General features: G+C 43.2%; 1 protein-coding gene and 1 pseudogene across 11 annotated transcripts in view; both read right to left on the reverse strand.

Moving 5' to 3' along the window:
* CDH3 (cadherin 3) overlaps positions 1 to 14,174 on the reverse strand; it is a 115,746-nt gene that overhangs the window by 63,066 nt on the left and 38,506 nt on the right. For 8 of the 11 annotated variants that reach the window (XM_073796342.1, XM_073796343.1, XM_073796338.1 and 5 more), the window contains one exon: positions 4,398 to 4,576. The exons of the other annotated variants lie outside the window; for them this stretch is intronic. In XM_073796342.1, the coding sequence (XP_073652443.1) occupies positions 4,398 to 4,508 (111 nt within the window). In that variant the 5' untranslated portion in view covers positions 4,509 to 4,576. Of the gene's footprint in view, positions 1 to 4,397; positions 4,577 to 14,174 lie in introns of those variants that run through there. 11 annotated transcript variants of the gene reach the window in all.
* LOC101329613 (NADH dehydrogenase [ubiquinone] 1 alpha subcomplex subunit 12 pseudogene) lies at positions 4,766 to 13,709 on the reverse strand (annotated as a pseudogene).

The raw sequence follows: 14,174 nt of genomic DNA on the forward strand, positions 1-14,174 counted from the left end.
CTCTTCCAAAAAATTTCAGAGGGAGAAACACTCCCAAATTCATTCTACAAAGCCACCATCACCCTGATACCAAATCCAGAAAAAGATATCACAAAAAAAGAAAATTATAGACCAATATCACTGATGAACATGGATGCAAAAATCCTGAACAAAATACAAGCAAACAGAATCCAACAGCACATTAAAAGGATCATACACTGTGATCAAATGGGATTTATCCCATGGATGCAAGGATTCTTCAATATATGCAAATCAATCAATGTGATACACCACATTAACAAATTAAGGAATAAAAACCATATGATCATCTCAATAGATGCAGAAAAAGCTTTTCACAAAATTCAACACCCATTTATGATAAAAACTCTGCAGAAAATGGGCATAGAGGGAAACTACCTCAACATAATAAAGGCCATATATGACAAACCCACAGCAAGCGGGTGGGTTTGTCATTGGTGAAAAACTGAAAGCATTTCCACTAGGATCAGGAACAAGACAAGGATGTCCACTCTCACCACTTTTATTCAACATAGTTTTAGAAGTCCTAGCCACAGCAATCAGGGAAGAAAAAGAAATAGGAAAAGAAGAAGCAAAACTGTCACTATTTGCAGATGACATGATACTATACATAGAAAATCCTAAAGATGCCACCAGAAAACTGCTAGAACTAATCAATGAATTTGGTAAGGTTGCAGGATACAAAATTAATGCACAGAAATCTCTGGCATTCCTATACACCAACAACGAAAAATCAGAAAGAGAAATTAAGGAAACACTCCCATTTATCATTGCAACAAAAAGAATAAAATACCTAGGAATAAACCTGCCTAAGGAGCCTAAGACGTGTACTCTGAAAACTATAAAACACTGATGAAAGAAATCAAAGGTGACATAAACAGATGGAGAAATATACTATGTTCTTGGATTGGAAGAATCAATATTGTGAAAATGACTATACTACCCAAAGCAACCCACAGATTCAATGCAAACCCTACCAAACTAGCAATGGCATTCTTCACAGAATTAGAACAAAAAATCTTACAATTCGTATAGAAACACAAAAGACCCCGAATAGTAAAAGCAATCTTGAGAAAGAAAAACGGAGTTGGAGGAATCAGGCTCCCTGACGTCAAACTATACCACAAAGCTACAGTAATCAAGACAGTATGGTACTGGCACAAAGACAGAAATATAGATCAATGGAACAGAATAGAATGCCCAGAGATAAAGCCATGCACATATGGGCACCTAATTTATGACAAAGGAGGCAAGAACATACAATGGAGAAAAGACAGCCTCTTCAATAAATGGTGCTGGGAAAACTGGACAGCTATACGTAAAAGAATGAAATTAGAACACTACCTAACACCATACACAAAAATAAACTCCAAATGGATTAAAGACTTAAATGTAAGACCAGACACTATGAAACTTTCAGAGGAAAACATAGGAAAAACACTCTTTGACATAAGCCACAGCAAGATCTTTTTTGACCCACCTCCTAGAGTAACATAAATAAAAACAAAAATAAACAAATGGGACTTAATTAAACTTAAAAGCTTTTGCACAGCAAAGAAAACCATAAACAAGACAAAAAGACAACCCTCAGAATGGGAGAAAATATTTGCAAATGAAACAACAGACAAAGGATTAATCGCCAAAATATACAAACAGCCCATGGAGCTCAATATCCAAAAAACAAACAATTCAGTTAAAAAATGGGCGGGGGCTTCCCTGGTGGCGCAGTGGTTGGGAGTCCGCCTGCCGATGCAGGGGACGCGGGTTCGTGCTCCGGTCCGGGAAGATCCCACATGGCGCGGAGCGGCTGGGCCCATGAGCCATGGCCGCTGAGCCTGTGCGTCCAGAGCCTGTGCTCCACAGCGGGAGAGGCCACAACAGTGAGAGGCCCGCGTAAAAAAAAAAAAAAAAAAAATAATGGGCGGAAGACCTAAATAGACATTTCACTAAGGAAGGCATACAGATGGCCAAGAGACACATGAAAAGATGCTCAACATCACTAATTGTTAGAGAAATGCAAATCAAAACTACAATGAGGTATCACCTCATGCTGGTCAGAATGGCCATTATCAAAAAAGCTAGAAACAATAATGCTGGAAGGGGTGTGGTGAAAAGGGAACCCTCCTACACTGTTGGTGGGAGTGTAAACTGATACAACCACTATGGAAAACAGTATGGAGTTTCCTTAAAAAACTAAAAATAGAACTACCATATTACCCAGCAATCCCACTACTGGGCATATACCCTGAGAAAACCATAATTCAAAAAGAGACATGCACCACAATGTTCATTGCAGCACTATTTACAATAGCCAGGACATGGAACCAACCTAAATGTGCACTGACAGATGAACGGATAAAGAAGATGTGGTATATATATATATACACTGGAATATTACTCAACCATAAAAAGAAACGAAATTTAGTTATTTGTAGTGAGGTGGATGGACCTAGAGTCTGTCATACAGAGTGAAGTAAATCAAAACGGAAAAACAAATACCGTATGTTAACGCATATATGTGGAATCTAAAAAAAAAAATGGTACTGATGAACCTAGTTGCAGGGTGCAGGACAGGAATAAAGAGGTAGACATAGAGAATGGACTTGATGATATGGGATGGGAGAACGAAGCGCTGGGGCGAAGTGAGAGTAGCATGGACATATATACACTACCGAATGTAAAATAGTTGGCTGGTGGGAAGCAGCAGCATAGCACAGGGAGGTTGGCTCGGTGCTTTGAGATGACCTACAGGGGTGGGATAGGGAGGATGCGGGGGAGGCTCAAGAGGGAGGGGATATGGGGACATATGTATGCATATGGATGATTTGCTTTGTTATGCAACAGAAACTAACACGGTATTGTGAAGCAATTATACTCCAATAAATATCTATTAAAAAAGGAAAAAAACAGTCTTATCTGAACTTACTATTTTCCAGAGTGTCTAATCCAGAACCTATCAATCAAAACCAGAAAGAACAACTTCACGATCTCCCTTTGGATATAAAACCCAGGCCTGAGAAGACAAAAGTGTCCAAACAGAAGAATCCAGGAACCATTGTGTTAGAGATGCAAACAATTCTCTTGATTCCCAATTTCCACCTGGACCCCACTAACCTGTATTCTGTAGGCCCTGCAACAGCCTTTACTTTCACACCCTTATACACAGTAGCTGAGAACACCAAAGCCGATTTATCTGCCCTCCTCAATAACATCGTGACAGCAAGACAAAACATCACCAACAAGTCTTTAAAAATTTAAAGAGCCTGATAAAGTCCTCCATTCGGCATCTGCCATGAAGGAAATCGCCTCTGGCTGTCCCTCTGTTGTGCTTCCCCCTTTCCCAGACACCTCCTGTACAAACACCCCTCCCCATGGTTTCCCCTCAGCTGCTTGCAGGAGGGTGCTAGGGCCCCTTGCTGGGGGAGCTGGAGGAAGGGGAACCCCTTAAATTCCGATGAGCAAAACTAAGGAGTTGTTCTTCAAGCACGTTAAGGATCAAAGCCTGAGATCTGAAGCCTTGGCAAGAATACAGCCACCTGTGGGCCTGGGTGGGGCCGAGCAGGGTGGCCCTGGATAGCAGTGCCAGGTGCTATGCACACTGGGCTGAGCCTGCCTGTGACAAGGCAGATGTCAGGACTGGTCCGGGAAGATCAGGTCCCCAAGCGGATGGTGCAGAAAAGGAAGGATTCGGAACCATTGTAATTAATACAGGAATTCGGGTGGGGGCTGGGGAGGCAGTAAAGAATAAGGAAGAAAAAAAACCCTTATATTCTCACCAAACCAAATTAACCAATGTTGGCAATTTAACTTCTTTGCTTCTAGTCTTTTTCCTATGCATAACTTTTAAAAAATTATATAACTAGTGTCTTTTTGTATAATAATAAAAAAGAACATTGTGATTAAAGCAAAAATCCTTCTTGGACTGCCCTGGTGTTGCAGTGGTTAAGAATTCACCTGCCAATGCAGGGGACACGGGTTCAAGCCATGGACCAGGAAGATGCCACATGCCACAGAGCAACTAAGCCCGTGCGCCACAACTACTGAGGCTGCGCTCTAGAGCCCACAAGCCACAACTACCGAGCCCACGTGCCACAACTACTGAAGCCCGCGTGCCTAGAGCCCATGCTCCGCAACAGGAGAAGCCACTGCAATGAGAAGCTCGCGCACCGCAACGAAGAGTAGCCCCCGCTCGCCGCAACTACAGAAAGCCCGCACGTACAGCAGCGAAGACCCAACGCAGCCAAAAATAAATAAATTTATTAAAAAAAGCAAAACTCCTTCTTGATTTCTACTTAGCCATTCCCATCTTTGCCTTCAAAGAGGCAAATGCTCTGAGGTGTATTTATGTCCTCCTCCCTGTATTTTAAAAATACCTTTACCTGGGCTTCCCTGATGGCGCACTGGTTGAGAGTCTGCCTGCCGATGCAGGGGACATGGGTTCGTGCCCTGGTCCGGGAAGATCCCACATGCCACGGAGCGGCTGGGCCCATGAGCCATGGCCACTGAGCCTGTGCTCCGGCAACGGGAAAGGCCACAACAGTGAGAGGTCCGCGTACCGCTAAAAAAAAAAAAAAAAAAACCTTTATGTAAATGTTATAGTCCTATGACTTGCTTTTTCCAATACAATCATATATTTCTGAGAATTGTCCAAGTTGGTATACAGGAAATTTACTCCTTTATCGCCTCCAACATATATATATATATATATATATATTTTTTTAATTAATTAATTATTTTTTTGGCTGTGTTGGGTCTTTGTTGCTGCATGCGGACTTTCTTTAGTTGCGGCGAGTCGGGGCTACTCTTCGTTGCTGCGCCCAGGCTTCTCATTGCAGTGGCTTCTCTTGTTGCAGAGCATGGGCTCTAGGCGAGCGGGCTCTAGAGCGCAGGTTCAGTAGTTGCGGCACACGGGCTTAGTTGCTCCGCGGCATGTGGGATATTCCCGGTCTAGGGCTCGAACCTGTGTCCCCCGCATTGGCAGGCGGATTCTTAACCTCTGCACCATCAGGGAAGTCCCTCCAACACATATATAAACCACACTTTGTTGGTGAGCATATCAATAGCCAATACCAACAGTCAACACTTAATAGTATTCCTCTCTACCAGAAACTATTCCAAGTCCTCTAGGTGTATTAACCCCTTGAATTCTTAAAAGGACCTAGGAGGACATAGGGATAGGTCAAATAAATTTCTCATCAACACACAGCTGGTAAGTGGCAGGGTGGGATTTGGGGCCCAAGTCAGAGGCCAAACTTCAGGCTAAACCCACTACACCATCCAGCCTGCACTTGGGTTGCTTCCTAGTTTTCTGATTGTGCAAACAAGGCCTCAGTATTGTATCAGTTAGCCATTGCTGGGTAGCCAAGCATTCCTAAAACGTTGTGGCTTAAAGCAAGAACAGTTTGTTATTTCTCATGATTCCGTGGGTTGACAAGATGGTTCTTCTGATCTTACCTGGACTCACTTAGTGGCTGTAGTCAGCTGGCAGCTTGGTGGGATGGCCCACGATGGCCTCACTCACATGTCTGGAGCCTCAGTTGTGATGTCTGGCCCTCTTTTTCCAGCTGAACTTTGTCATATGATGGTGGAAATGTTCCAAGAAAGTAAGTGCAGGAGGTCTCCTGAGGCCTCACTCAAAACTTGGCAATAGTCACTTGTGTTGCATTCCATTGGTTAAAGTGAGTCAAGAGACCAGTTCAAATTCAAAGGGTGGGTAAAGAGACCCCACATTTTGAAAGGAGGGACTGCAGAGAATTTGTGGCCATTTTTAATCCACTGAAGTAACCATCCTTATATGTATTCCTGGTGCATAGGGAGTGTGTGTGTCTCTAGGCTGTGTACCAAGAAGTGGAATTGCTGGAACTGGATTTTTCAATTTTAGTTTTTTAAGTACTCGCAGAGTTGGTTTAATTGATATATAATTCACATACCAGAAAATTCACCATTTAAAAATTTTTTATTTATTTGTATTTTTGGCTGAGTTGGATATTTGTTGCTGTGTGCAGGCTTTCTCTAGTTGCGGTGAGCGGGGGCTACTCTTCATTGCAGTGCATGGGCTTCTCATCGCAGTGGCTTCCCTTGTTGCGGAGCACAGACTCTAGGTGTGCGGGCTTCAGTAGTAGTGTCTGGCTTCTTAAACTTAGCATAATGTTTTCAAAGGTCATTCACATTGTAGCATGTACCAGGATGTCATTCCGTTTTTTGGCTGAATAATATACCATTTTGTTTAGCCATTCATCAGTTGATGGACATCTGTGTTGTTTCTGCTTTTGGGCTACTATGAGTAATGCTGCTATGAACATTCATGCACGAGTTTTTATACAAACACATTTTCAGTTCTCTTAGATATGTACCTCAGAATGGAACTGCTGGGTCATATGGTAATTCTATGTTTAATTTTTTGATGAACTGCAAAAACGTTTTCCACAATGGCTGGACTATTTTACATTTCTGCCAGCAATGAGTGAAGTTTTCAATTTCTCCATATCTTTGCCAACACTTGTTATTTTCCATTTAAAAAAAATTAGCCATTTAAAAAAATAGCCATCCTAGTGTGCGTGAAGTAGTATCTCGTGATTTTGATCTGCATTTCCCTAATGTCTAGTGATGTTGAGCACCTTTTCATGGGCTTGTTGTCCATTTGCATGTCTTCTTCGGAGAAAAGTCTGTTTGAATCCTTTGTCCATTTTTTTTTTTTTTTAGTAATACTTGCTCATTGGTTTATTTATTTATTTATGTAAATTTATTTGTTTTTTGGGTTTTTTTGGCTGTGTTAGGTCTTCGTTGCTGTGTGTGGGCTTTCTCCAGTTGTGGTGCGTAGGGGCTACTCTTCGTTGTGGTGCGCGGACCTCTCACTGTCGTGGCTTCTCTTGTTGCAGAGCATGGGCTCTAGAGCTCAGGCTCAGTAGTTGGGGCACATGGGCTTAGTTGCTCCACGGCATGTGGGATCTTCCTGGACCAGGGCTCGAACCCGTGTCCCCTGCATTGACAGGTGGATTCTTAATCACTGTGCCACCAGGGAAGCCCCTTTGTCCTTTTTTTGGGGGGGGGGTGTATGTGGGCCTCTCACTGTTGTGGCCTCTCCCGCTGCAGAGCACAGGCTCCGGATGCGCAGGCTCAGCGGCCATGGCTCACGGGCCCAGCCGCTCCACGGCATGTGGGGTCCTCCCGAACCGGGGCACGAACCCGTGTCCCCTGCATCGGCAGGCGGACTCTCAACCACTGCACCACCGGGGAAGCCCCCCTTTGTCCATTTTTAAAATGGGTATTTGTCTTTTTATTGTTGAGTTGTAAGAATTCTTTATATATTCTAGACCCTAATCAGATATATGATGTTCAAATATTTTCTCCCATTCCGTGCGATGTCTTTTCGTTTTCACAATGCCCTTTAAAGCACAAAAGTTTTTATTTTGATGAAGTCCAATTTATCTATTTTTTCTTTGGTTGCCCATGCTTTTGGTGTCATATCTAAGAAATTGTTGCCTAATCCAAGGTCATGAAGATTTACACCTATGTTTTCTTCTAAGAGTTTTACAGTTTTAGCTCTTACGTTTAGGTTTTCAATCCATTTTGATTTCGTTTCTGTAGATGGTGTGAGCTAAGAGTTCAGCTTCATTCTTTTAGATATTCTGTTGTCCCAGTACAATTTGTGGAAAAGACTATTCTTTCCCCATTGAGTGGTCTTGGGACCTTTGTTGAAAATCAGTTGCTACCGTTATAATATCAAATAGTAAGAATGATAGCATCCTTGCCTTGTTCCTGGTTTGGGAATAGTTCTATTGTTTCGCTATTAAGTTTTGTTTCAGGACTTCCCTGGTGGCACAGAGGTTAAGAATCTGCCTGCCAATGCAGGGGACAGGGGTTCAAGCCCTGGTCCGGGAAGATCCCACATGCTGCGGAGCAACAAAGCCGTGTGCCACAACTACTGAGCCTGCTCACCTAGAGCCCATGCTCTGCAATAAGAGAAGCCACCGCAATGAGAAGCCCGTGCACAGCAACGAAGAGTAGCCCCTGCTCGCCACAACTAAAGAAAGCCCGTGCACAGAAACAAAGACCCAATACAGCCAAAGATAAATAAATAAATTTTTTAAAAAGTTTTGTTTCATATGGGGAGATATATCAAGAACAGGAATTTCCCTTTAGTTCTGGTTTACTACTGTTTAATCATAAATAAGTATGAGTTTTATCACCTACTTTTTCATGCTGGTATTGAGATGATCACATTTTTCTCCTTTAACCACACAGTGTGGTATATTACATAAATCGATTTTTTTTGCTGTTGAAATGCCCCTGCATTCCTGGGATAATCAATTGCAGTTATTTTCTGCTTTGAGTTCCTCTTCAAGTTCCCTGTCTTAGAATATGCTTTGGAGGGGCAATGGCATTTCCTGTCTGGGGTCCTCATCAAAAACTCCAGTTTCTTAGCTGAATGTTCTCCTAGGAGCTTCCGGAAGCTTGGATTTGCTCATTAGTGACTCGGGGTGGGGGGGTGGCAAAGAGGCTCAAGGGCAAAGCCACTGCTTTAGGCTGTGTGAGTATTTGCTACAGAGGAGCCAGGTAGGGGGCACGTAGCAGTCTCCCAAAGTCACCTACTCTTGTCCTTAAGCAACAGAATTCAAATTTTCTATCCTTATCTGTAAAGTTTATTCTGTCTCATAAACATTTTTTCCTGTGAAAAGTATGACTTTAATCATTCTGGGACTTCCCTAGTGGCGCAGTGGTTAAGAACCCACCTGCCGGGCTTCCCTGGTGGCGCAGTGGTTGAGGGTCCGCCTGCCGATGCAGGGTACGCGGGTTCGTGCCCCGATCTGGGGGGATCACACATGCCGCGGAGCGGCTGGGCCTGTGAGCCATGGCCACTGAGCCTGAGCGTCCGGAGGCTGTGCTCCGCGACGGGAGAGGCCACAGCAGTGAGAGGACCATGTACCGCAAAAAAAAGAACCCACCTGCCAATGCAGGGGACACGGGTTCGAGCCCTGACCTGGGAAGATCCCACATGCCGCGGAGCAGCTAAGCCCGTGCACCACAACTAGTGAGCCTGTGCTGTAGAGCCTGCGAGCCACAACTACTGAGCCCGTGTGCCACAACTACTGAAGCCCGCACACCCTAGGGCCCACACGCCGCGAGCCACAACTACTGAGCCCGTGTGCTGCAACTACTGAAGCCCGTGCGCCTAGAGCCCGTGCTCCACAAGAGAAGCCACTGCACTGAGAAACCCATGAACCACAACGAAGAGTAGCCCCCCCTCGCCTCAACTAAAGAAAGCCCGCGCACAGCAACAAAGGCCCAACACAGCCAAAATAAATAAATAAAATAAAAAAGGTAATTAAAAAAAATCATTCTGTGTTTTGAGCGCTTTCTATATGCCAGGCCCTGTGCTCAGTGCTCTTTACACATTATTAACAATAATTCCAGCTACCATTTACTGATCCTTTACTTAATTCTAGGCACAGTACTAATTGTTCTACAAAAGTATTGCATTTAATCCTCTTAACCTCCCTATGGGGTAGATATTATCATCTCTTATTTACAGATGAGGAGACTGAGGCTGAGACAGGCTAACTTGCCAATGGTCATAAGACAGAGCGGAGGTTCAAAATCAGTTTGTCCCATTGCAGAGCCTGTGCCCTTAACCACTGCTGTACATGCTATGGGTAATTAATTAGCTTTGTCAGCCCAAACTCCCATGATCAGTATTAAGTACTGACAGTTCCCTGTGACCAGCGCGTGACGGGCATTGCCAAGTGTGATTGGCTGGAGTCATGTGTGGTCTGATTAGTCTCAATGTCAGGCCGTGACATTTGCTCACATGAGGTGGTCTGCAGTAACAGCTCCCTTAGGGAAATTAGTGTGGGCATTTTCAAAAAAGCTTTTAAAAAATAACAGCTTTGAGATGTAATTCATCTACCATACAATTCCCCAATTTAAAGTGCACAATTCAGGAAATTCCCTGGTGGTCCAGTGGTTGGGACTCTGCACTTTCACTGCCAGGGCCCAGGTTCAATCCCTGGTCCGGGAACTAGGATCCCGCAAGCCATGAGGCACAGCCAATAAAATAAAAGAAAAGGTTTAAAAATAAATTAATGAAGTACACAATTCAATATTTTTTGTATAGTCTCAGACTTGAATAATCATCATAATCAATTTTAGAACATTTTCATCACCCCCCAAAAGAAGCTCTGAACACATCAGTAGTTATTCTTCATTTTCTCCCAAACTCCCCACTACCGGGCAACCATCAATCTGCCGGTCTCTACAGATTTGCCTATCCTGGATATTTCATATAAATGGAATTATATAATATATGGTCTTTAGTAACTGGTTTATTTCACTTTGAATAATGTTTTCAAGGTATATCCATGTTATAGCATATGCCAGTACTTCATTTCTTTTTATTTTCAAGTAATACTCCATTGTATGGATACACCACATTTTGTTTATCCATTCATCAGTTGATGGATACTTTTTGGCTATTGTGACTAATACTGCTATGGATATATAGAGAGACGTTTTTAGGTGGACATATGTTTTCAATTCTCATGCTTCATTTTTTATGTGGCATTACTTATTTTAAGGCAATCTTTGCCCATGTCCAATTCAACCTTTTACAAGTGAAAATGCTCAAGAACAACCCATTTCAAGGAACAGCTGAAAAATGTGCTGGCAGTGGGTTCACTTACCAACTACAAGTATGTGAATGAGGTGGAAATGGTTTCCCAAGCAGGGATCACCTGTTCTGCGTTCAGGGGCTGTTAACTGCACTGCGGATTAAGTCAGAACCTGGCACACCAGAGGCCCAGTTACCTTTGAGGTAGAACCCCCTCTGGCCCTTGTAGCTCATCCTAGCGATTCCAGAGTTAGGCTTCGTTCTGCTCCCGCTGCAATCCTCCCCATCTAGTAACGGCAATTCAGTGCAGGTGCTCAGGCCATAAACTTTGAGGTGATCCTTCTCCCCTCTTTCCTTTCTCTCACATATCAAGCCAGCAAATCCTGTTGGTTTTACCTTCAAAATATATCTAGAATCTGACCCCCTTTCACCCTGGATTATGGCAATGGTCTCCACTGGCTCCCTGTTTCTGCCTTTGTCCCCAATTTGTTCTCTCCACGGCAGCCAGATGACATCACTGCTCCTCTGCTCAAAACCCTACTATGGTGTCCATCCTCCTCAGTCCCTGCACATGATTACAAGGCTCCATGAGCTCTGACCCCCATTATCTCTCAGATTTCTTCTCCTACTTCCACCTCATTCATTCCTTTTCGCAGCCAGGCCTTGAAACTGTTCCTCAAGCTTGCCAAGTATACTCCTGCCACAGGACCTCTGGCCATGCCGCTCCCTCTGCCTGTCACAGATCACATTTCTCCCTCAGATAGCCACAGGGCTCCCTCCCTCATGTCCTTCAAATCTTAGTTCAACTTCCACTGAGGCCTTCCCTGATTCCCTATTGAAAGCTGCACCCCCATCACACACTACTTTCCAACTCCCTCACCCTGCTTTATTTTTTACCTTTGCACTTCCCACTTTCTAATGTAATATATCTTTTTATTTATTTTTATTTTTAAAATTTATTTATTTATTTCATTGCACTGTGTCTTAGTTGTGGCAGGTGGGCCCCTTAGTTGCGGCACATAGGTTCCTTAGTTGTGGCATGCAAACTCTTAGTTGCAGCATGCGGGATCTAGTTCCATGGCCAGGGATCGAACCTGGGCCGCCTGCACTGGGAGCGCAGAGTCTTAACCACTGCGCCATCAGGCATGTCCCCTATATACAGTTTTAAAAATGTTTATTGTTCTTCCTTCCTCCTACACTGCCATCCCCACCCCTGCCATGTCAGCACAAGGAGGGCAGAGATTTTGGAGTATTTTGTTCCAGACTATGGAACAGTGCCTGGCATGTAGCAGATGCTCAATAGATATTTAACCAAGCTGCATGGTTGGCTCAGCCCATCCCAAGTTGCTCCCTTTCCTTCACTCCTCTCTCCTGATGCAAATAGGTCTTGGGGACTCTCTGGTTCTTTGCTCCCTGCCCCAAAATCTCAGGCCAACTAATCTCTGACATGGAGGTAGTGTCTGAAAGTTCCTTTCAAGCTGCACTTTGGGTTAACATTGACATTCGAAAGGCCTCACATTTGTGTTTATCATCTGCCTCTCCTGTGGGCATGCCAGGTACACAGGAGTGACTCAGACTATCACATCCGGAGCTTCCTTCTGAGGAAGAGGCCCTGGGGTTCTTTCTGCATAAATTTCTGTGGACTAGAACTTGGACTCATTCATTCATTCACAGGCAGATCCACGTTTCAGGGAGCTGAACAAGGTACAACTGGGGAGGTCCCCTTAAGGAAAAAAAACCTCACAAAACTTCAAGTAAAATAATTAGATACCTAAATTAGTATTTATTTAGAATAAGAAAATAAATCACTACAAACCACAAATTTAAAAAAGTGATAAATACCACAAACATCACTAACATTCAGAAAATATTATTTTTATTAATTGATGGTGTCAACACCTTTCTCTGATACCTTTTTCCATGCGTTTTTTGGCTGCAAACTCTTCAGTCATCTCTTCATATGACAATGATTTTATAATATTCCCTGTTGAGTTTCCTTCTCATTTTTGATGAGTGAAGTTTTATTCTTTTACATATATTAAAATTTTTTAATGTATTTTTATAATTAAAAAAGGAGTAAAATTTTAGAGCTTCCCTGGTGGCGCAGTGCCTAAGAATCCGCCTGCCAATGCAGGGGACAGGGGTTCAAGCCCTGGTCCGGGAAGATCCCACATGCCGTGGAGCAACTAAGCCCGTGCGCCACAGCTACTGAGCCTGTGCTCTAGAGCCTATGAGTCACAACTACTGAGCCCACGTGCCACAACTACTGAAGCCCACACGCCTAGAGCCTGTGCTCCACAACAAGACAAGCCACTGCAATGAGAAGCCTGCACACTGCAACGGAAGAGTAGCCCCTGCTCACCACAACTAGAGAAGGCCCACGCACAGCAACGAAGACCCAACACAGTCAAAAATTAATTAATTAATTTTTAAAAATGAGTAAAATTTTAGATTGTCAAACTTGGGAAAACGCCTACCAGATTTCTTTCATATGTAAGCTGAATAATTTCAGGGCACTTTGCATTTTCTTGTGCAGTGACTAATCTTTTTCTTTTTTTTCAATCAAACAATTTTAATCAAGTTAATAGTAAGCAGTAACGGTGCAATTACACAAAAAGCCCCATATTTTACATGTTTAAATTGTTTTTCATTGTCTTTACTTGTAAGGTATCAAAGGTGGGACCCACTCCTGAATCTTCTTTCTAGTGGTGGAATAAGGTATATATTGTTGTGGAGTGCCACTCATGCTGAATTTATGGTTTGTCCAAATGAATGTACGAGCAATAGGTGATTTTCTTGTTGGAGGATCATGAGTCATACAGTGAAGTCAATGATGTCATTCAGGGGGCACCATGCTTCCATCCACATCCCAGAATGTGTTCTTGCCATTCATTTCAGTAGTATATGTAACCCACTGGTGATAGCCAAAAAACTGCTTGCTGTCTTCATAGTATTTATTTCCATTTTTGTCTTCCCCCACTAATGTACCAACCCTCACATCATTTGTCCTGAAGAAAATCTGTAGATAGCCATGGAGGCTGCCCTGGCCACTGACCTGCTGCAGCCCATGCTTAGTGACTAATCTTTGAATTGATTACACTCATTAACCAGTTGAACACTGATGTCCTCATATGCATGTTATAAAATTTAGGTTATTTTCATCAATGTCTGTCTATTATGTCAAACAGCAAGAGATTTAAACACAGAAACTCTGATAAATTTTATTTCACCAGATCCTCATATAGAAGAGAAATGTATGGTGTATTTGTATGTATATGCTGTGTATCAGTTAATTATTATTGTGTAACAAACTGCCCCAAAATCCAGTTCTTAAAACAACAAATATTTTATTCACTTATGTTTCTGTGGGTCAGCAATATGGACCAGGATCAGGTGGATGGTTCTTCTGCTAGGGATCAGTCATGCAGCGATAGTCATCTTGTGGCTGGACTGAGGCTGGATGGACTGAGATGGCCTCACTCTTGTCTGGTGGTTGGTGTTGGCTCTTGGTTGTTGGGTTCCTCTCTCCATGGGGTCTCTTATCCTCAGG

Source organism: Tursiops truncatus, chromosome 19 (assembly GCF_011762595.2).
Source record: "Tursiops truncatus isolate mTurTru1 chromosome 19, mTurTru1.mat.Y, whole genome shotgun sequence".
In the NCBI taxonomy this organism is placed as follows: Eukaryota; Metazoa; Chordata; class Mammalia; order Artiodactyla; family Delphinidae; genus Tursiops; species Tursiops truncatus.